Source organism: Xiphophorus maculatus, chromosome 15, assembly GCF_002775205.1.
Source record: "Xiphophorus maculatus strain JP 163 A chromosome 15, X_maculatus-5.0-male, whole genome shotgun sequence".
Taxonomy (NCBI): domain Eukaryota; kingdom Metazoa; phylum Chordata; class Actinopteri; order Cyprinodontiformes; family Poeciliidae; genus Xiphophorus; species Xiphophorus maculatus.
This window is the reverse complement of record NC_036457.1, coordinates 13,375,986-13,397,838: the sequence shown is the minus strand read 5'-3', so window position 1 is coordinate 13,397,838 and position 21,853 is coordinate 13,375,986. Positions and strand designations below refer to the sequence as shown.

At 37.5% G+C, this 21,853-nt stretch overlaps 1 protein-coding gene and 2 long non-coding RNA genes across 5 annotated transcripts; 1 reads left to right on the top strand and 2 right to left on the bottom strand.

Annotated features, from left to right (window-relative positions):
- Positions 1-5,755: 5,755 nt before the first annotated feature.
- Positions 5,756-6,334, bottom strand: LOC111611393. Its single transcript, XR_002754037.1, has 2 exons — positions 6,093-6,334; positions 5,756-5,979 (listed from the first exon to the last, which is right to left on the bottom strand). It is a non-coding gene; the product is annotated as an uncharacterized LOC111611393 (long non-coding RNA).
- Positions 6,260-18,748, top strand: LOC111611394. Its single transcript, XR_002754038.1, has 4 exons — positions 6,260-6,349; positions 11,256-12,426; positions 18,457-18,524; positions 18,656-18,748. It is a non-coding gene; the product is annotated as an uncharacterized LOC111611394 (long non-coding RNA).
- On the bottom strand, positions 7,079-21,433 carry LOC111611392 (sex comb on midleg-like protein 4). 3 transcript variants are annotated; one of them, XM_023348001.1, is made up of 7 exons: positions 21,284-21,433; positions 18,645-18,932; positions 14,802-15,004; positions 12,289-12,418; positions 10,049-10,258; positions 9,151-9,296; positions 7,079-8,188 (listed from the first exon to the last, which is right to left on the bottom strand). In XM_023348001.1, the coding sequence occupies exons 2-7, from the start codon at positions 18,904-18,906 to the stop codon at positions 8,066-8,068; spliced, it is 1,074 nt and encodes a 357-aa protein (XP_023203769.1). In that variant the 5' UTR covers positions 18,907-18,932; positions 21,284-21,433; the 3' UTR covers positions 7,079-8,065. The 3 variants fall into 3 exon arrangements, with proteins under 3 accessions (XP_023203769.1, XP_023203770.1, XP_023203768.1); XM_023348002.1 differs by lacking the exon at positions 21,284-21,433 and having other exon boundaries at positions 10,049-10,255; positions 18,645-20,642; XM_023348000.1 differs by lacking the exon at positions 21,284-21,433 and having other exon boundaries at positions 18,645-20,641.
- Between the last annotated feature and the right edge of the window lie 420 nt (positions 21,434-21,853).

Here is a 21,853-nt window from a genome sequence, read left to right as displayed (position 1 = left end):
CTGTATCTGTTAAACAAAAAAAAAGAAAAGAATGATAATAATAACTGCGTTAATGAGACTTATATTGACACGCAGTATTTGCTGTGAATTCTGAAGGTGAAGCCGCTGCGCTGTCGGTTGGTCTGAATAAACGGTCTGAACCACGATCTCAACCGCCGTGTGTGTCCGATTTATGCCTCAAGTTTCCTTCCGACAACCACCATTAAAGAAAACACAACGCAGAGTCTAAGGAACAGCGAGGTGTCGTCTCACACGGACAGGGTTACATACACATAACATTTTTTTCAACACTAATATTCACTTAGAATAAATTATTCCTGTTAAGAACAGACAAGATTACCTAAACTATTTCTATTTCCAAAATATCAGAATGATGAGAGAGGATATGATAAACTGTCTTCAAAATAGGAAGTGTACATATCCTTAATATTTAACAGAATTCCTTTTCAACTGTATGAATGGAAAACCATCTGGATATTCTTCTATAAGCTTTTTTTCTGTAATGCTGGTCCAGTCCTCCTGACAGAACTGATGTAACTGAGTCAGGTTTTCAGTTCACCTTGCTCACACACATTTTTATCAGCTCTAACCACAAATTTTATATGAGGGTAATTTCTCGGTATGATTGTGCTCTTTGCCCATTTGGAAGACCCATTTGTGCCCAACTTCCTAGCAGATGTCTTGAGATGTGGCTACAATATTTCCACATAATGGTCTTTTGTGATGATGACATATATTTTTGTGAAGTACACCAATGTCTTCTGCAACAGTGCATTCTCACAAGATACTGCTACACACATACAGTACTTCATTGTTCCGATGCTGTTCTTAGGCTTGAAGCATCCTCTTTTTTCCTCCTAATGCAGAGTCATCCCCAGGCAAAGTGAACTAAGCAGCTGTTCAGGGCCCCCAGGCCTTGAGGGGCCTCTCATATATGCTTGAATTTTAGCACAGACCATATTGTAATATTTGTTAATTGAGAATAGTTTTACATTTTATTTATTTGACTGCTTTAGCATAGATAATTGAAAGGTCCTAAACCATTTTTGTCATGTAAACTTAAGATGTAAAAGAAAAGTTTATGTTATGAAAGTGTAAAAAAAACAATCTTCAGAGTTTGATTATTGTAGTGTGGTATTTATTTGTGTTTGAGCACTGGTTTGTTCAAAAGTACACCTCATCAAATAATAACTGATTACCTATCATTACCTTTAAGATCAATCAATTAAATTTGTTTCCTAGCCTCATATTCCACTAAATATACGTTGAAATGCTGTTGGTGGTTGTGATGATCGTCATCGGATGAGGGGGGGACTACACCAAATTCTTCTTAAAGCTGTCATGGTGTGTGTTGAGTGGAGCCAAATGCAGATAATCTGAGGCGGCAAGTTGATTTGAAGATTTAATTGAAATAAAAATGTGAACAAAGACTTACAAAAAAGACATGGGAGCACAGGGAGCCAGAGGAAAACAAAAAATATCAGGAACAAACAAAGCACAATGAGCATGACCAGGGATTAAACAGGAATTAACAGAAGGAAACTGAGAGGAGCAGAAGTGTTAGTACTGGGAGAAGGAATGTGGAACAATGGACCTGGGCTGATTGGCTAACTGATTGCAGGTGTGAGGGCAGAGAGCAGAAGGCAGGCTGAGGAGAGAGAGAGAAAGTGGCACAGGGGGCGAGGGAGAGTACGCAGGGGACTAGGAAATAAAGAATGAGTAGACATAATGTAATAAAACCAGAGTAACAAGGAATGACTAGAGACAAGAAATAAACTAGAATCACTAAGAAGGACTGAACTAAAATAAAACAGAGACCAAAGCAGTCAAATCAAAGAGAGAGACTAAGGAACACAGAATAATAAACAAACCTTGAAACAACTCAAGATCCTAACAAAAGCCCCAAACAACCTTGGGTCATCCCTGCCCATTTGCTTCACTGGTCATTATTTTTTTATCAGATCAGAAAATATATCTTAAAAATCTATATTCTCTTTTCTAGCTGTGTGCATTTACAAACTAAAATCAGAGTTCTTATGTTTCTTATAGAGTAATGGATTCTGCTTCATTACTCATTGAATGACCTTTCAACCCATGTATGTACAGGACGTGTTTCAATGTGGTTAATACCTCTCACTCATAATGTTCAGCAGGACTCTTCACAAGGGTTATGCTGTTGTTCTTAGGCTGATACACACAATTCACACAGAAACACGTTCGTCTCTGAGACACAGAACCTGCCTCCTTTCCGAATGCAATCAGGGCAAAGCATTCCTCACAAAGAGGCTTACAAAGCCATGAAATCCTCATCTAGGCTTTCCAAATTGTTTACAGGCATGCGTGCGTGTGGGAGTGTGTGTATTAACTGCTTAAAAATCTTCACTGCTGTCCATTATTTCAGAAGCAGTAGTACAACGGGACTGGTAGATGTCATCACATTACAATCTTTTTCTCTCCACCTCTTTCCATCTCACATAACACCTATTTATTACTACCACAGCAGAAGCCTTTCATTATTTATCTGCTTCCTTTGACATTTGGATTGTAAAAATCTCCTTTTCTACTCTCTTGTCTCCTCTGCTCTGCTCTCCTCTGCTCCCTTCCACTCCCCCGATGGCCAGAGGGCACAATCACACAACCAGAAAGCCAATCAAGGAGCTTATTAAACATGACACTCCCTGAGCACACTCAATATAGACGAAGGACACACGCTCTAAGGTCTTTGTGCCAATTAGGAAAATCAGATCAATCACAGCAGTCAATGTGAACCCTTACTGCTGCGCATTATCTCCTCGAGTCACTAAGCCGCCTCGCCTCGCTTTGAAAATGCATCTGAGCCCCACGCACCAGCGCTGCCTGTTGCACACAATAATGCACAGCTTGTCTCAAAATAAACAAGGAAGAGACAGTTGGCGTCGACACACAAGCATGCGCTCGCACTGCACTCCAGAAAGCTATTCATCACAATTTAGTAGCAGCATTAGACACTGAGGGACAATAAAACTCTGTCTAGAATCCAAGACAAAAAAATGAAAAAAATAAAGTTTCACATTTCTCCACTCAAGGGGAACACATGGCCACACTTTCTCAGTCCTGCTGCCAATCCTTTCAATTTTACTTTTCAAAACTCTGGTAATTCACTTTTTGTGTAATGACAAAAATCATTATACATTTGTATACATCCATATCAACAGATGAAATTTATGTCATTGGATTATTTTTACACAAATGATAGTGATTTTATAATCCTGAGGTTGTGATTCCTCATGTTTACACGAGAGTAGCAGAAATTAGTTTTGGGGTATGTCTTCACGAGCTTAGCAAAAATCTCGATATTAGACCTTCTGTTCATTATTCTTTCTAAAACAACTCAATCGCAGTCAGACTGGAAAAAGAGCATCTGCAAGCATCAGTTTTCAATTCTGAGTACCGGTACAGATTTTCAATTAGATTTAAGTCTGGACTTTGACTGAGCCTTTTGACACTATGATGTGCTTTGATTGAAACCATTCTATGATCTTTGAGCTTTACATTCTCTGTTAAAGATGCCACCACCATCCTTCACCGCGTGTCCGTTGTGATTTCCAGTGTTAGTTTTACCCCACATATAATATTAAGTATGGATGCAAGGCAGCTTGCAGGCAGAAGTTTTCTTTTTATGGTTTTCTTTTTGCAATAGACCTTTCTAAACAAGATTTTTTTATTTTATTTTATTTATTTTTTTGCAGCAGGCAACTCTCAGGACAATGCAAGGTTTTCTATTCAGAAAACGTCAAAAAGGGTTCACAGGGGAACAGTCCTACTAGCTACAACATCTTCACACAATTTTATGTGACATATTCACATTATGCAGAATATACCCCATACTGCATCTAAGTGTTAGGCTTTAATTAAACCAATTGAGTTAATTAGAAGTCACCCCTAGAAATTTGCACTTTTTTCTACCTTAATAGGAAGTGCTGGATCATCTCCTAAAGTCTCCTCAAAAAATCATTTTATGCCACTTTTATTCCCTGGAAATACAAGGCACCATGGAAAATATATGTATATAAATTGAAACATATATATATACATGTTCTTGGAGGAGTTAAGCTCCATCTCCTCTGCTGATAACCCCTCTTCACTTGCCTCTCAAGTTGCTGATGTAGTGCAACAGGAAAAAAAGGACGTTTTAAGGTTGTGTCAAAAGCTTGTTGAGACATAGTAATAGGGCTGCTCATCTGGTGATGATGAAAAAGAGAGATCTGCTCAAAAGATCTAATTTCAGAGTCAAAGCTTGGAATGCTGCAGGCAAAACCTGAGCATAGATTGTTAAAGAGCACCAGCTCCCCCTACAGACAGGCTCAGAGTGATCAACATAACAGGAGAGAATTTAAATCAGGCTCACCAGTTCAACAACCACTGCCCTATGGCTGTTCATTACAAAAATAAAATAAAAAAATCCTACTTTCTTCAGAACTGACATAATTACTTATATGCTTTAAAACAAGAGTAGATAAACAACTCCCCAGGCCTTTTAAAGATTTCTCTAAGGATAAGTTGTAAGGACATAAGGGTAAATGTGACCCAGAACGTCACATGACTTTTCTGTAATTTGAATCATGACTTGTGAAAATACTGAAATTATTTTTCTATTGTATTTAAGTTGTTCACTCGTTTCCCTTGGTCTGTACTTTGACATTTTAAGTTAATTATACAACTTTTTATCTGTGTACATCACTTTAAATTTAACTAATGTTTAACTGAAGACAGTGTCAGGTATTGACCCAAATGGGGTTGGAGAAGGTGATAGTAGCAAAGCAGTTGCAAAGAGCAGCCTGTAGCTCTCTCCTGAGCTGCAACTGGATTGTTTTTATATTAGAGGACTAACACATTGGGCTTTTTCCTACCACACAACCGACAGAGATGCACGCCATCTCTATCAATCAGAACTAATGAAAAAGTAACAACCAATAAGAAATTGCAGAGAAATTTTGACAAAATATTAGTCATGTATAAGCTGTTTCTAATGTGTTAAAGTGTGTTTTCCTTAAAATTCTGCAGAATTTTCACTGCATTGCACATCCGAAACTGTTTTGATGTTTTATTCTCATAAATTATGTAGGAAGAAGAGCAAGGTCTCACTGCAACGTGAAATATTTTATTTTTCCAGAAAATTTAAGAGCAGGGCTTTGCTGAGTTGCATAGTAGACATTTGGTCACTTCAACACCTCAATTAATCTTTCTCTCTGGAGATATAGTTTTCCCTTTGTGGGTTTTCCATAGATATTCCAGTTTTCTTCTCACAGCTTATAAACACCAACAATGAGTTAATTGGAAAACCCTTACTGCCTTGAATGTTTATAATTATTCTTATAAAAATATAGGTCATACCTATTGATTCAGCAAAACAGTTGCCAGCCTCTGTATACTTTGCTCTTCAGCATCTGCTGACCTTACTCCCAGATTTTACCACTGCATGGCTAAGTTGTTGCCATTGTTAGTCTCTTACATTTTGCTCTGATACTAGATATATTGATGAATGGATGATTAATCAGTATTGGCTGTAATGTCCCTTACTCTCCAGCAGATGGCACAATTACACCAGAAACATGTATTATTCGGTTTTTCACGGTGACTAGTTACTACCACAACGTTTTAAAAATTTCACAAACTTCACCGTTCAGTAAGAGGTAAATCAGGAAATATTTAACCATTAGTCACACATCACTGTGCGTAACCTCGTGAAATACTATCCTTCAAAAAGTAACGAAAGCAGAAGAAAAATATAATTTATTTGCATTATATGAAAAAGTCTCACTGCTATACAAACAAATGACAAACTTCTAAATATTACATGTCCACATGATATGTTTCTTTTGATAGAAGTCTTCAAGAGAGCTTGGCAGCTATCATGATCGAACTTGTTGTGCAGGGTGTGGGAAGACCAAAAATGAAGGACAACCGGGATGAACCAGCTTCACGGAGCACACAGCCGACCTGCCAAATAAGAAAAAATGTGTAATTAAATGGGGAAAATGTCTCTCTAATGTATGCTTGTAATCAGTAATTCTCAGATCAAAGACATAAGCTGAACTCTGACGTCATATTACCATTTAAGCCAAGTCCAGCTTTTTCTGCGTCTCCGACAGTTTATCCTGCAGCCGCTTCTTCCTCCAGTCCAGGAACCTCCTCCTCATTCTGTTGGCCTGCCAGCCCGTCAAGAAGCCCACGGCAAAAGAAACCACCACGGCAACCTGCAAGGTCCTCTCCGACACGTCTCCCATGTTCACCTCTGGAAGCTAACTGTGCGTGCGGGATACCGGAAATAACGACTTTCTACGCAACACAACGCAAGTTTCCTTTCAAAGTAAAAGTTATTTTACAGCTATTGTTTTTGGCTTTACTCAAAAGTTACTGACAAAATTGGGGGTAAGAAATACTTTTGTACTAGTAATTGGAATTATAAGTTATTAGTAAAACTGCTATTTGAATCGGAGGACTTAACAATTTTGTCACATTACAACTACAAAATTCAATTAATTTTATTGATATTTTATGTAATGATCAGAAACAGTCAAAGTGAAAGGAAAAGAAAGTCGTTCTCACCTTTTTTTTCTTTTTTTTTACAAATAAAAAAGTATGTCATGGCCTTTTTTAAGTCAGCCTCTTTTTAATGTTATGCCCTTAAATACAATCTGGTGAACCCAACTCCTTTCATGACCTCACCTACTTAGTTAATGCAGTTCACCTGTGTGCACTTAGTTCTAGGTATGTTCTAACAAGAACAGAGTTTTGGTAGAGAACAATAGTGAACAAGCAGCATTATGAAGACCAAGCAACACACCAGATAGGTCAGAGATAAAGCTATAGAGAGGTTTAAGGCAGGATTAGGTTATACAATAAAACTACAACTTTTGGAAAGTTCAAATCACTCTTCAATCCACCACCCCAGTACCCAGGACCTCTTTGTTTTACAACAGATCTACTGTATGTAGTAAGCTTGATAGGGTTTGTTGGGAAAGTGGACAATAAAAACATTGAGAAGTCATAATTACCCATTCTGTACCTTACCTAAATACAAATAACCAGAACCATATAGCAAGATAAAAAAACATGTTTAATCAAAAGTTAACTTTAAGTTTAACACATATTTCACAAGTTTGTCTTGCACAGCATAAGATTAAGTTTAACCAGAAGTTTGTCATAAAGCATCACATGAGAAAACTCTCAATGCTACTTAGCCTCTTTTTTAATTTTATGACCAATTACTCCTTCAGCGGAGGCATTTATGCTCAGAATGGCATGAAATGAGGTACCATGTAACAAAAATGGCAAGCTATTAGGATAGAATTAGACATTAACACAAGATATGATTTAGTATGTTGAGTGTAGATGTAGTGGCAGCACCAAGTTACATGAGCTTTTTTTGTTTCTTTTCAAATTTTAAAGGGAGTTCTTATTTGAGAAATACAGTACCACTGATCCATTGTGCTATACAGTAGTTTGTGGAAATAAAAAAAGTTCACAGATCATTTTCTTTGTCTATCATCACTTGTTAGTGAACTTGTCAGACAACAGGAAAGCCTGGATAATACACCAGCAGCTGTTCCCTGTCAGACAATTTCCAAATCAAAAATTTTAAAATATCTTTGTACAATTCCAGCCTGGGGGAAAAATATATATATATTTGAAAGAAAATGTATTAAAACAAGCAGCCCAAGAACTGAGCAATACTGCTGAGTTTAAAAATGATAATGAGGTAAAACACTGTGATAAGTTTTTTTCTCTGTAGACCTTTAGTGGAGCACTCTATTATTGTAATTATGGTTCGCTTAAATTAATGCTGCTTATAGTTAATGTTAGCTGACATTTGCATGTAGCAAAACTATTTGCTATTTAAAGAGACTCAAGTATTGCCGGTAAGTAAACAAAGTTGCAAATAGTCCCAGTAAGTACATATAAAATGTTCAGTCGACAAAAAGTGGTTCAGATGCAGTGAAAGCACCAAGGTTTCAATTTCACCTCATATTCAGGATATTGAGGTGATGTTTTTTTCAGCCTTCAGTTCTCTTACAGGAAATTACTAGCGATTCTGTCTGAGCCTGTCGATGTGGTAACAGAGTTTGAGCGCAGGTCCCAGTTTCAGTCCCAGGTACTTCATCATCATCTCACTTTTCAGCAATAAGAGTGCGTCTCCATCTATTTCCTGAAACACAAACAATACCAGTCAGATTAAAATAAATGCTTCTTTAACACTTTAAAGAGATGGCTCATAAATTCTGAAGAAAGGTCTTGTTAAAAGTTTACCCACAGTTAACATCTCATCTTAAGAAGATAATTATGTTCCAGATTTACTGGATCTATAGGCTGAAAGAGACCAAAACCAAAGTGGATTTCTACTATCTTAAAACCCTCCGACCTCTGGTTTATGGCAAAGCTATTTTGTAAACTTTTAAACAGTTGCTACATTTGCAATGGCCTGTTTTTTTTTTAAACAGGAAATGGATGTAGGACACTGTTTGCCAGCGATGGTTTTTCTGTTTGAAGCACCTACTGAGAACAGAACATCTAAAGGGGTTCCAGACATTGTTAAAATCTATGAAATAATGTTAGCTGAAAATGCTATAATATGTTTGCTTTTAACACAATTTTACTTTTATGTCGGACTGGAAACGCTTGACATGTTTTCCCTGTCTGTACTTTTTACACTGTAAGATTATTTGTGACACACTGGCCCCTGCCTCCATTTCCTGTGTAAATAATTATTGAGTCCTGTGTAAAAAAAAAAAACAGAAACTGCCCACAAAACAGTTTAAAGGTTCATTAAGTAGTATATCCAAAAACCATTATGATCTTTTGGAGTTTTAAGTCATTTTGAAAGAGTAAATCTTGTTTGGTCTTAACTAAACTAAGATGCTAGAAGCATTATTTTTTTTACGCTATTATATTAACTGTTTATTACCTTATAACAAAAGGTCACATCAAAAATCCTGAACTATTCCTTTAATAATAAATAATCAGGTAATGGATAAACTGAACTTTTGTGATTGCTGATTAAAAATAATCCTCTATCCGACAGTTTATGAAACATACTGTATATGGAGGTTTCTTCGTTAAAAACTCCTTATTACTACACTGGAAAACCTAAAACTAAAAGTCCGTACTCACATGTTTCCTGAAAGCCTCAGCATGGGGTGCCAGGGCTAGAGGGTCAGCTTCTTTGATGAACCACACTACGTCCTCTACGCCCCAGTTGGACGGGTCCTTCCCAGGAAGACGCTTGCCCTCTCCAGCGTCTGGCAAGGGAGTGAGGGCTGTTTAACATGGAGGACACAAAAAAAGCAAAAATGATGGGCCTAAGTATCATAAAAACACTAAAAACACCAATGTTTTTTTTGGAGAATAAACAAAGTACATTCTAGGCAAATGTGAGTCTTAAAATTGCTCAGATTTTCTTTTAAATAATCTTTAACATTAATAAGGAAATCTAAATTGAAGCACATTTTAAACAAAGGAAGCAGCTTTGGCTGCAAGTGACAGGAAGGAAGTTGAACTGTGATTTAATACACTTGAAGAGCTAGACAGAAGTGAAAGAGACATGCAATGTGTCACACGTTTAAATAGAGGAATAAAGAAAGGCAAAAGCTATTTCGCATCTACTAGGGAGAGTTGGTTCTGTTTTGCATTTCACCTTCTGAAATAGAGAGAAACACTGCCAGAGAATTCAAAATAAGAAATACGAACACAGACTTTAAAAATGATGCACAAATGCTTAAATTGTTTAGTAATTAGTCTGGAAAATCTTTGTAGGCAATTAATAAAACATGTATGATGATTTAATCAAGATAAACTTCACAAATGCGATTGAATAAAGGGGGGAAAAAATCACTATTCTCCCCTTTATCCTTTATCAAATGCTTTGTTACTGCTTATACTAACACATGTACAGCTGAAAGAATAAGTAAAACGATAATTATTTATTATTTCTTCAAAACAACACTATAAGAGTAAAAAAAAAACTCATAATGAGTTTTTAAAAACCCATTAACAGCCTAAGTTGTCTCACCGGTTCTATTTCCATCCTGAAAAGTCGCCGGACTTGAAATCTGTCTGCATAAACCTATTGGAGTGGAGCAGCTGTTACTACGGTAAATATAAGAAGGCTTGGTTTGGTACTGCGATGCCATTATGTTGAACGCAGAGTCATTCAGATCTATGGTGTAGCGCTTGTCTGCAGGCGGGTCACATATGAAATCATCAGGCAGGGGTGTGTCTGCTGAGAGAAGGAAAACAGGAAGTTGCATAGAGTCAACATTTTACTTATTTAGTAATGTTGTAATTTAGTTGGTTTAAAATGAACTAACCTGGAAGACGGAAGAAAAAACTTAACAGGAGAAACTTAATTTAAATCCCAATGTGTGTAAATAAGTCAATTGAGGAAACAAACTAATTATAAATTGACCCAAATCACCAATTTGGGTTACTGACCTTGATCTGTGCTCACATCTCAAAACAAATCTCATTCTCAAGTCTTGCAAAGGTTATTATTGAGTCAGTGTACAGTACAGACCAAAAGTTTGGACACAACTGTGTGTCCAAACTTTTGGTCTGTACTGTATATGTGCCAATTTTCTCCTAGAAATAGAAAAAGCTAGTTTTTTGTTTGTTTTTGGCAGAGACATATTTTTAACACATGGTCATGTTTGGTTTACACAATAATAAAAATGAGTAAAGAAGAATAAAGAACAAAGACCCCTTCAACAGACTGATGAGCTGGACCGTTATTCTGAACAGTAACTGGTTGAAGTTCCCAACGGGACATGAAGAATCAGAATAGAGAAGTCTTCCTTTGAGGTTTTTTTTTTTTTTTCGATTAAATATCAAACTTGATTCAATTTTATGGGGCAGTGATAGTTCTGGGGAATAGAAAAAGATACTAAAATTGTGTTTTTGTAATTTCTTCTGTGTAAGAATATGCATGACCAAATTAATTTATTTTATGGCTTTTTTATACAGAAATCAATCTGTTTCTTTATCTCAAACATATTTGAATATAGTTTTTCCATTGTACTTCTGTATGGAGTTTCGTCTCTGTCTAAAATATGGTTATCTCACTTTCCTTTCTACAACATCAGACAACAGTTTTTCTTTAAAAATAAAGAGCTAATCTTCAGGGCAGCTATCACAGCCCATTCTTTGTGTGGATATAAAATGGAAGAGCCACAGACAGTAAATCCTCTGTATTTGTTTCCTTTGTGTCGACCAATTTTCAGCTTGTCGATAATGCAGATGCCTTCTGGTTTTGCCCGAGTGAGGCAGTTATGGATTTGCCAGGCAGCGGATTTATAAGACGGGAAACACTCCACAGAGACGCCTCTGGATTACCTCAACAGCGTGCTCCGGCAAAGGTCAAACGTATTTTATTGTATTCAGAAAAATCAATTATGAGATAAGATCTGTGAGAATGAATATGGAAGATTATGTACTAACACACGCACACTTCTCATATTTGTACTGTACACACAAAGAGCAGAACTGGCGTCTTTATTTACTGGCAATTCCAACATACTCTAACGAAACAGAAAAATATCAAAATCCTTTTTATTACAGGATGAACAATTCACAATTGCCTGTTTTCTACAAATTGCAGTTAAAAGTACATGACATGTTTTAAAGAGCTTCTCTATTTAATCACACACACATGATTTACATATGTATCTGGGTGACACCACAGGGCGCTTACTGATTCATGCATGAGCCTTTTTGCACATGTGTGCTTTTTCTCGGGAAGTCTACACTCTGACATCAAACACGAAGAGCCAAAGGCCAGTCCTCAAAACATGCGATTCCCCCTCCAATGTCAAATATACCCAAGGCAATATTCAAATAGGGTTTTTTTAATAAAAAGGGACACAGATGGATTTATAAAATTAGAATTTCCTGTTTGTCAGTTATAATTGAAAAAAAAATATCCTCAAATCTACTTTAAATGACTTAATGAAAAAGCAGAAATCATGCTTGTGTTTGAAGGTTGTTTAAATTAAATTATGCAACAACATGGGTGCATTTGAATTTATTTGTAATCAGACAGACGGGCACTCGTGCCTTTACAGATCAAAGCAGACAGATGACGTTTGCGTAAAAGATGAATGCATTTATCCCAATTAGAGTTCCTATCAGTAAAGGGGAATGATGAAGGAAAGAAAAAGTATTGAGAGCTCCAAGTGTGTAATAAATGTAAAAAAAAAAGTAGGTCAGACCTGTTTATACTGAAAAGCTTATATTTGTGTATGAGAGTGTGTGTACCTGTTAGGACCTGCGGTGTGGCAGAGTGGGGGACGATAGCAGCGTCTTGTGGGAGAGACCCCATCTCAGGTTCTGGCGTGCTGTTGGGAGGAGAGTTGGCGAGTGAGGACATCACCATCCTGGGCTTCAGCTGCACAGGTAGACACACGTACAGGTTTGGAAATTAATTCTGCTTTTCTATAGATTCTATAGTTCTCTGAAGAACAAAATAGAGCAGACTGGATGAATGAGAATTACTGTCTTTACTTCTACACAAAACACATAGTAATGTATAAACACCTACGGTATAATGTAACAACACCTCAATTCTAGCCTCTAACGATGAAGCAGCTGCTGTTTTAAAATGTAATCTAGTTTTTCACTTAGTGGCTTCACAATCCACTAAGACAATGTTGCTTTTTCTGTTGCCATACATGTTGCTTTATGACAGCAGTTCAAAATGTTCCTGAAGAAGGTTTGCCGAGCCTCTGACCATGTCTTGCTCTTTCAGCGGCTCGGAAACAGATCCTGAACAGAGGATCCCCCAATGACCGTTTCGGTTGTCATCGCTTTTTTCTTCAGGGCCCTCTTTGTCTATCTTGTCTCCAGCTGGATTTCTACACTGAAATGCAGTACAGCAAAACATTCTCACCCACAGCTCTGTACATTACTATGAGATTGTTTGTTAGGAAAATGTTTGTTTTAGTTTACCACTAAGTCATTGTCCCACTGATCAGGTCTTTAATCAGTCTAGGTCATAATAGGTATGCAATCAAAGGAATTGAATGCTTTCCATTCTCACAAATACTTGCTCCTAATAAGGCATGTCTGCTACTTTTGTTGTATAAAACTACTAATCCAATCTCCAGAAAAATGTTTTTTTATTGTATTCTCATGCTGCACTACTTAACCTATTCTGAGTTTGTCAGTAGATTTAGCCACAAAAACAGAATCTCAAATATGTAAGAAATATTCTGCTTTTCATCTAAATGACATGATTTTTTGCTAGATTTCTTTCTGCTGTGTTCTAATTCCCAGAAAATAGAAAAAATGGAGCTCTATAATAAACTCTTAATGAAATAAGCTGACAGAAGAGATTTTATGATGACAAAGAAACTTTCAAAAACAAATCACATTGTGGCTCACAGGATAAATAGAGATGGACCGACCCAAAGTTAGAGGATGGTGGGACTAGTATATAACAATTATTGTTATTAAGTTTTCTAGTCACAAAGTAGCATAAAGATAATGCTACCAGTGGTTGAGAACAATGCTCTAAAATTATCTCCATATTCAAGTCAAGTCTCCAAGTCAGTTCCTTATTTTTCACAAAAGTTAACAAGTGGAAATCAATTACAGAAAAATTATTTTGTTATTTGTTTATGAATTTGATACCAAAAAGTTTTTAAATTTTCCATTTAAGACTCAGAAATACAAATATATATATATATATATATATATTTGATTTTAGATCCAAAACACCATGTGGAAAAGTGGGCATAGGGTAGAAAATCTATTTACATTTTTAAATTTAAAAATTGAAATTTAAATATATTTAAATTTTTTATTAATCTGGTTTACATGCTCCAGATATTGTTCTGCGTGTGAAAGTCAGATGTAATGTACTGATATTATGGCTGTGCTGTGATTACAAATTAATTTGATCATAATCTTATTTAATACTGTTGCTAAATCAAGAGGAAGTCCTCTGTGCAGAAGGGCTTCCTCCTCAGTTCTTCTCTACTGTACCAACATTGCACTTCAACATGCTTTATAATTACAGGTGAATTGTGCAAAATGTGCAAGCCTGACCTAAAAGTTTCATATATGAGAATTTAGGCATTCCTATTTACTTCATGGAGACTTTAGCACAAACAAAAGTGACAGATATTTCAACTGAATGCTTTCTTCCACTAAACTTTCCATTAACATGCTTGCATACAGCACTCCATTAACACCCAGCATTGACATTTTGTGGCTTACAGTCTTTGTGGAGCATGTCACTGTCTGCCAGTCAGCTGGAAATAATTATGCAGGCCATAAAATGGCCAAAATATACAATTTTCTGTCCTTTAGACAGAAATGCACAATATTTTAATTTGTTTATGCCATATTCTTTTGCTCTGAGTCTGAATCTGGGACTTTTACTAGCTGCATTCAGAAATAATTAATTTCAGTATATTTCAAGATATTTGTAGATCAACCTTTCAGGGATTGTCAGTTGTAAAACAGCTTGCTTCAACATATTTTCTGAAAACTGATGTATACTTTCTCAGTGAACCTAATTTATTACAAAAAAACATACATTGCTTTACAGTTTCTTAATGTTCAGTCATTTCTCGTGCAGCCTCTGAGAGGGGCAGCCTTTGAACAGTGAAAATCACAGATTCTTTACATAGTTACATCCTGTGTAGATACACAGATAACCGCAGTGGTATTTCCCCACAGCTTGAGAAACAATTGTTTAACTCTCAAAGAAAGATAAATGATAATTCCAACAGCTGTAATTTTAAACAAACATGTTGTTAATTTACCTTAAAGCCGGGTTTCCTTCCTCTCTTCTTTGGGACCTTCAAGGGCGATAAAGAATCCACATAGTGGCTCTGGAAATCCAGCTTCCGGATAGGAGGCCGTCCTCTCTTCCGGCCAGTTACTTTAGCCTGGGGTGCCACTATGAACTGGGCTTCCAGGGTTGAAGTTTGCATCTCCAAGCCGGCAGACAGGGTGCTCATCCGACCTGGGGAAGAGCGAGATGCTCCTTAGCATAAACTGAAAATAGCGAGTGAGAGCCTGTTAATCGCACCTAGACATGCGACTTGAACCTCCACGCACGCACACACACACACACACACACGCAGACACGCTTTCATAAACATGCAAAGAGAAATGATAGGAAATAGTAGAAACAAAGCCACATAAAGCTTTGTACTCAACCGCACCCCTCCCCCCGCTCCAACTGCAAAGATTGCAATAAATATCATTACTGCTCTGCAAGAGACAGACAAAGCCATGCACACATAAACACACACACACACACATGCCGTCTTACACAAACACAGGAAATAAAAGCGAAGCACGAACACCCACACAATTTACCAATCAATGAAGTGTGCTGTCAGTAGATTTGAGTGTTTGTCTCAGTGCCATTCATTTCAGTGGCATTTCAGTGGTGTTAGATTGCAGCACCTCTGCTGTATTCATGAAACCTGATGAATAATCTGAAATATTCTCTCAATTTCAACTCTGACTCCACTGAGGCAAAAAAAAACAAACATTTTTTGTGTGTTTGTATCTGCATAAATGCCAAAGCTATCTAAGAGATTCCAACGCAAACAAAATGTGAAACACGTACATCATTTGTCATTGCATAAACAGACAGGGAGTGACACAAACAGACGGACCACATTAGGTGGTGCCAAATTGTTTTCCCTTTTCTTTTTCGCTGACTGAAACAGATAAAAACAAATGCTTTAAGCTGACCCTGAATCATCCTGAGCCTTACCTACCACGCGCACAGCTGTCTAGTAATTCCGGACTCCGAGTGATGCTTCCCACCAGCTGCAGGTTTCCGGATACTCCCCTGATAGCTCGGCTTGTTCCCAGCTGCTCGCTCACTGCTGTCAAGACACCGGTAACTCCACAAGCCCTTCTCTCTTTCTTTTTCTCAGTCTCGGACTACACCCCCCCACAGTCTCCGCCCTCTCCACCCCAAATGCCCCCACCCCTTCTTTTTCTTCACCTCTCCTCTAACCCCCTCTTCCTGTGTGTCCCCTTTCAGTAGTCATAGCAACACGCCTCTAACATCTCGTGGCAGCCGGCAGACGTGCTAGGCTCAAAGTGACGGGTGTGTGTTTGCATGCAGGGGTGTGTGTGTGTGTGTGTGTGTGTGTGTAGCTATAATGTAATTACAGGTGCTGCAGGGGTGTTTCTTGCCTTTACAAGGGATTGAAACCGTGCCGTGTTTTGTGCTGCAAGGCGCTTGGGTTGCAAACTGAAATCTCAGCTTTATTCACAAAGAATGAAATCCTTTTTTATAGAGAGTTTTTAGGAGTCTTAGCTAACATTTTAAAGCTATTTTTGGAGAGGTCAGGTTAAATGTCAGTTTTCCCTGTAAACATCAAATGATTACAACAGAAAGATCGCACTGCTTTGGATTAAAAAAAAAAAAATCCAGCTGCCATCACAGCTCACATTCTTCCTTTTCTGTGCAGGCTTCTTCTTCTTCTTTTGTTTTAAGTACTGCATGCTGATATTGTTGTATTTATAATTTAAAAAAATACAAGCAAAGAATCACAAAGGGGAAAATAACAAGCCAGGCAAGGCTCTGTCGTTCCCCTGCAGAGAAGAAAACAGGCTCCACAATTGTTATTTATAATCTTCTTTCTAACTGATGATGTTGGTTACATTTAAATGCAAATTATCAATAAAACTGAGGTTAAATTCTGAATTATTCTGGCAAACTTTTCTATGTCTACTCTATAGCAAAGAGTGGACGTAACAGTCTATGTGTTCTCTATGAGACAGGGCTTCTTTAAAACCTGCGTGCGACTTAAGAAAACTTCATTTTAACAATCAGTTTCTGAAAATGTCTAAATATCTATCAAAATTGATCAACATTTAATGATCTAACATTAGCCAGCTATAAATCTACATATATATACAGTACAGACCAAAAGTTTGGACACACCTTTTAATTCAATGAGTTTCCTTTATTTTCATGACTATTGACATTGTAGATTCACACTGAAGGCATCAAAACTATGAATAACACATGTGGAAATATGCACTAAACAAAAAAATGTAAAACAACTGAAAATACCCCTTATATTCTAGTTTCTTCAAAGTAGCAACCTTTTTCTGTGATTACTGCTTTGCACACACTCTGCATTTTCTTGATGAGCTTCAAGAGGTAGTCACCTGAAATGGTTTTCACTTCATAGGTGTGCCCTGTCAGGTTAATAAGTGGGATTTCTTGCCTTATAAATAGTCATGAAAATAAAGAAAACCCATTGAATTAGAAAGGTGTGTCCAAACTTTTGGTCTGTACTGTATATATACTGTATATATCAGATCAGCAATTCTTTAAGTTCCTTACGCTTGTTTAAAAGTTACTGCTGCTGTCACAGAAGCAACTTTGTTGCCGTTAGGTATGTGTGTGTATGTCCATATGTAGTGATGAGTAATGTAGTGGCGTGGGGGTGAGTATAGCTGTGTGGGGCCCTAAAGAAGGACATTACTCACTGCATCATTCAATACTAGAAACACTCCAGCTCTCAAGCTGCTCTACCACCAAAATTGATGACTACAAAATACATGGTTTAGAGACTTAAACTCTTGACTGTCTTTACAGGAAAATGGCCTGCATGCCAATTCTCCACTGACTGATACCGTAGGAGGCCTGTGAGTGTGTGTGTGCACAGCGAGGGCATCCATTAATCAGGATAGTAATTACACACTGAGATCCTAACATCAATCCTCAATCAGCCCTGCCCCATTCCAGCACGTCACATTACACATGGAGGCAGAACGGGCGAGAACAGATAATCATCTCCCTGTTAAAAATGGGCTAATATGAGAGGAGAGACCTCATTAACGATGAGCAACAACAGCAGTGCTTTTGCAAAAGCAAATAAAATGTGCATCTCTGAGCTGTGACCTTCCACAATGCATCACATGACCAAAGACTAATTTGTTTGTGGTTAATTAGGCAATTAAAAAGATTGGTGAACCTTTACGCTAGTCTTTTATTTTCACAATTAAAAGACATTGGTTTGTTTAAGCAAAGCGGAGAGTTAGAAGAGATGTCAGGAAGCCGTTGGTGTCACAGTCACAGCAATGCATCTACAGTTATTAGCATAACTTAATCACTGGCTTCAGGGAAAAGAGATTAGCATCTTTCTGCACCTATGTGCAGGAAAAGGAAACAGCACATGCAAATGGTTCACTGAATTTCACACACTCTCACACATATGTAACTAAAGTTTAATTATGCACCGACTCATAAACACTTTGAAATAAACGCATATAATTTATGTAGCTGAATTTGTAGCTGAATTTCAACTCTCAAATTTCCACTCTTAGATAAATAAAAACTGATTTGTTTTTTTGGGGGGGGGATTTTTTTGTGCTTTCTAATCAGTGTAATGTTGGAGCAGGCACCCATTACCCCCCTCTGAATTTTCTTTACAGCAAAGGCAGGGCGTTGCTATGACAGCAGTCGATTAAATCAGACCCTGCTCCAAAAGTCACTCAAGAAGGTGTGAATAAATACACGCATAAACAAGAACATGCATTAAATTGAGTCAAAGTGAAGTCATAAGAAGTAAAGATGTTTTTTAGGTATATCAGTTGGTGCTGTATTGATGCAATCTCCTTACTTTGTATGCAGGCGTCAGGGTCTGGGCTTTTCAGTCTCTTCCCGAGCGGCTCTGACTCTGCCTCCAGGTCGACTAGGTGCCAGCAGCCTCGTCCCCGGTGGTCATGGCGATCTAGACGCAGTCGCAAACGAACACCCTTGCCGAGGACGCCGGGAGGCAGCCAGGTCATGGGAGGTGAAGGAGGCGGAGCAGCCAGTTCCTGGTTGGAGTCGGCGGTAGTGAAATCACGGCCACCACGCAGTCTCAAACCCTCACAGTCCATGAAGGGGAAGGACGATGCTCATCACACTGAATAAATGACGGAGGAAATAATTACAATTCATTAAGGCTTCTACAAATTAATTTGAAAACCTTTCACTCCTTTGTGTTTTAATTAGTTTAACATCAAATAAAAAGATGAAGGACAGAAAATGAACAAATAAAAACAACGAGAATGAAAGACGAGAAAGAAGTTATAACAGCATGTGTTCAGAGGTCACAAACAAACGGGAGGCTAATGGTAGACAAAGTGTCGGAAACAATGTGTCTTTAGGACAAAAATAGTGAATGGAATTTGGCGTCCAGGGAGTTGGTTAAAATTAACAAGCAAGGCTTTATTCTCCTTTTTATATGACAGAACAAAAGTAAGCAGGGATGGGAATGAGGAAATCGGGGAAAATATGAAGCCAAAATCCCATGCTGTAAGCAAATCTTATTTTCTGCTAATTATTATTTATTTTACCGAGGCCTGGGCTTTATCATCCTTGGAGCACTTTAAGGATAATCCTTTGCAATTTTAGCTTTTTCTGTCTTTCTTCAGGGTTAAATTGGATTTCTCTCATTATTGTTGTTCAAATGCTCAAAGAGCTCTAACTTGTTTAATCACAGGACATAATTACATAGAACTACTACATACGCATTAACACAAAAGCATCAGACATTATCACCAAATAAAGTTTGATAAGAGAAAATGGAAAGCTATATTATCATGAAAAAATTATTTTGTGGAATTAGCTGATTTAAATAGCAGTGAGAGATAATAGTGCAATTATGTTTTCTGAATAAACACATTTCCATTCAACCACAGTTTTCTAACAATGTAATACTGAGTTCTAATTTAATTGTGCTCCACTCTGCTCTGAGCTCCTAGATTTTGCTACCGAATTTGGAATGCTAAGGTTAGTACAGTATACCCCACATTAGCTTAACATTTTGACACTGAAAGTACTCTTTTTTTAACTTTACTGCTTCAGTTTTTATGGTTGTAATTTGTATTAACACAGAAAATACTCAGTTCTTCTGTTTCATTTGAGTGTAAGTGATTGTCTAATGTCACGACATGCTTGTGAATACCAGTGAATGCTGGCAGTCAATGACCCAATGCACTCTGCTGGGGTTCCTTGGATAGAAACATTTTAAAACTAATTTGAATAGTTAACTGAACTTAATGCACTGTTTTCACAACTAAGACCAAATGGAGTGTATGTGTGGTTGAATTGAAATGACTTTTTTCGTAAAGTGCCTCAAGACGACATTTGTTGAGAATTGGCGCTTCATAAATAAACTGGAATGGAATTGAATCATTTTGACTAAATTAAGAAAGCAGACCGGTGACTTTTGAGTGGAGTGCTTTTTAAAGTGCTGCTTGAAGTCACTCTACTTGTACCATCTGCAGAGAAAACAAGCACAGTGATCATCACTGCTTTGCATTGAAGGGTTTCACAGGTACAATCTCCTACTTCTTGTTAAGGAAGGCAGCCATTGGCTGTTCAATCACCTACTAGTTACCTAGTGCATCACTGTGCTAATGAAAACATAACATATCAGACTAGAATATTACAATAAAACTGAATACAGAAATGTGGACTTGTTGGAAATTTTTGATGCCGCTTATAGGTTGTTAATCTGACAAACAAGCCTAACTATATCAGTTGAAAATAAGTGAGTCTAATCGTGAGGTTTTAGACGGTTTGTTGTCAGTCAGAAGCTGAAAGGTTCAATCAACTCACACCAAGATATATAATTATTTATTGGTCATTAGACATCATTAGATTTCTAATCTAATGATTAGAAATACATATATTTACCAATATTAAATAAAAAAAATATATAAAAATGTATTTTACCGAATAATGGTAATGGTAATAATGGTAAAATAATGTTGTAATTTAAAATATTTATTAAAATGATCTTCCTCTCCCTCAGTTCTTTGCTGTGATTGTGGGAGAGTGGTGTGTATTGAAATTAAACAAACGTCAACTCGTATTTTGAAAAGACCATACTTTGCATTTCTACTGAATGGACTTAAAGCAGAGAAAACAGCAAATGGCAGTGCATATGACTTAATGAAATGATAAATGTTCACCTACTTAGATATGTAAAATCAATTGCCAGGATTTTCAAAAAAAATTGCATAGTATTGCCTTGAATATAATGTCTTTAAATTACTTTGCACGCTGCGGTGCATACATTAATCAGATTGAAAACGATGACTTCAGTCAGTCTAACAAATACACACGGGAATAAAAAAGATTACAAAGTAAGTTATTTTCCCCTTACATGTTTCTTAATGTAACTAATTTACATTCCATGCAGCGTGTCGGTCGATGTAAACAAAAATGCATCATGGCTTTTGGTTCTACTATGCTATTTTTATTCACCTTTCTCCATGTGGTTGCTTCCGAGGCAGCGCAACGCAGGCCGGTTGGGTGAAGGGCTGTTAGTCGGAGCATGGAGCAGCAGGAGCCGCAAAAAGAGCGCAGGGCTCCCGGTCTGCCTGGCTGGATGAGCCCGGGTTCTCGTCCTCTGCAGATTTGGCAGGAAAGCTGCTGAAAGCCGGACCGGACTCTGTGTGGGCGGGAAACGAACCGCAGTGTCACCTTTCTACAGATAAAGAAAACACGCAATGCGAAAGCGTTGACCAGAGTTGGTCTCACCTGGACGCAGGCTGATAAGTGTAAAACAATCGTTTATGGGGGGATTTTTGCGTGTCTGATTTTCCTATCTTGCTCAAAAGCTGCATCCTCGTTTTCACCTTCCCAGAAAACAACTTCGGAATCGAAGTGCTTCAGAGTTTTAAGTGGCTGAATTATGAGGTTAATATGGTTCAACAGCAGCGTCATTTCCATGTTATTGTAACACTCAGTTACAGAATGCCCTTTTTTGACAGACGCCGAGTTGTTATCTAAAAAGGATATGTCAACCAAATTGTTTTATCTTGGAAAAACTCA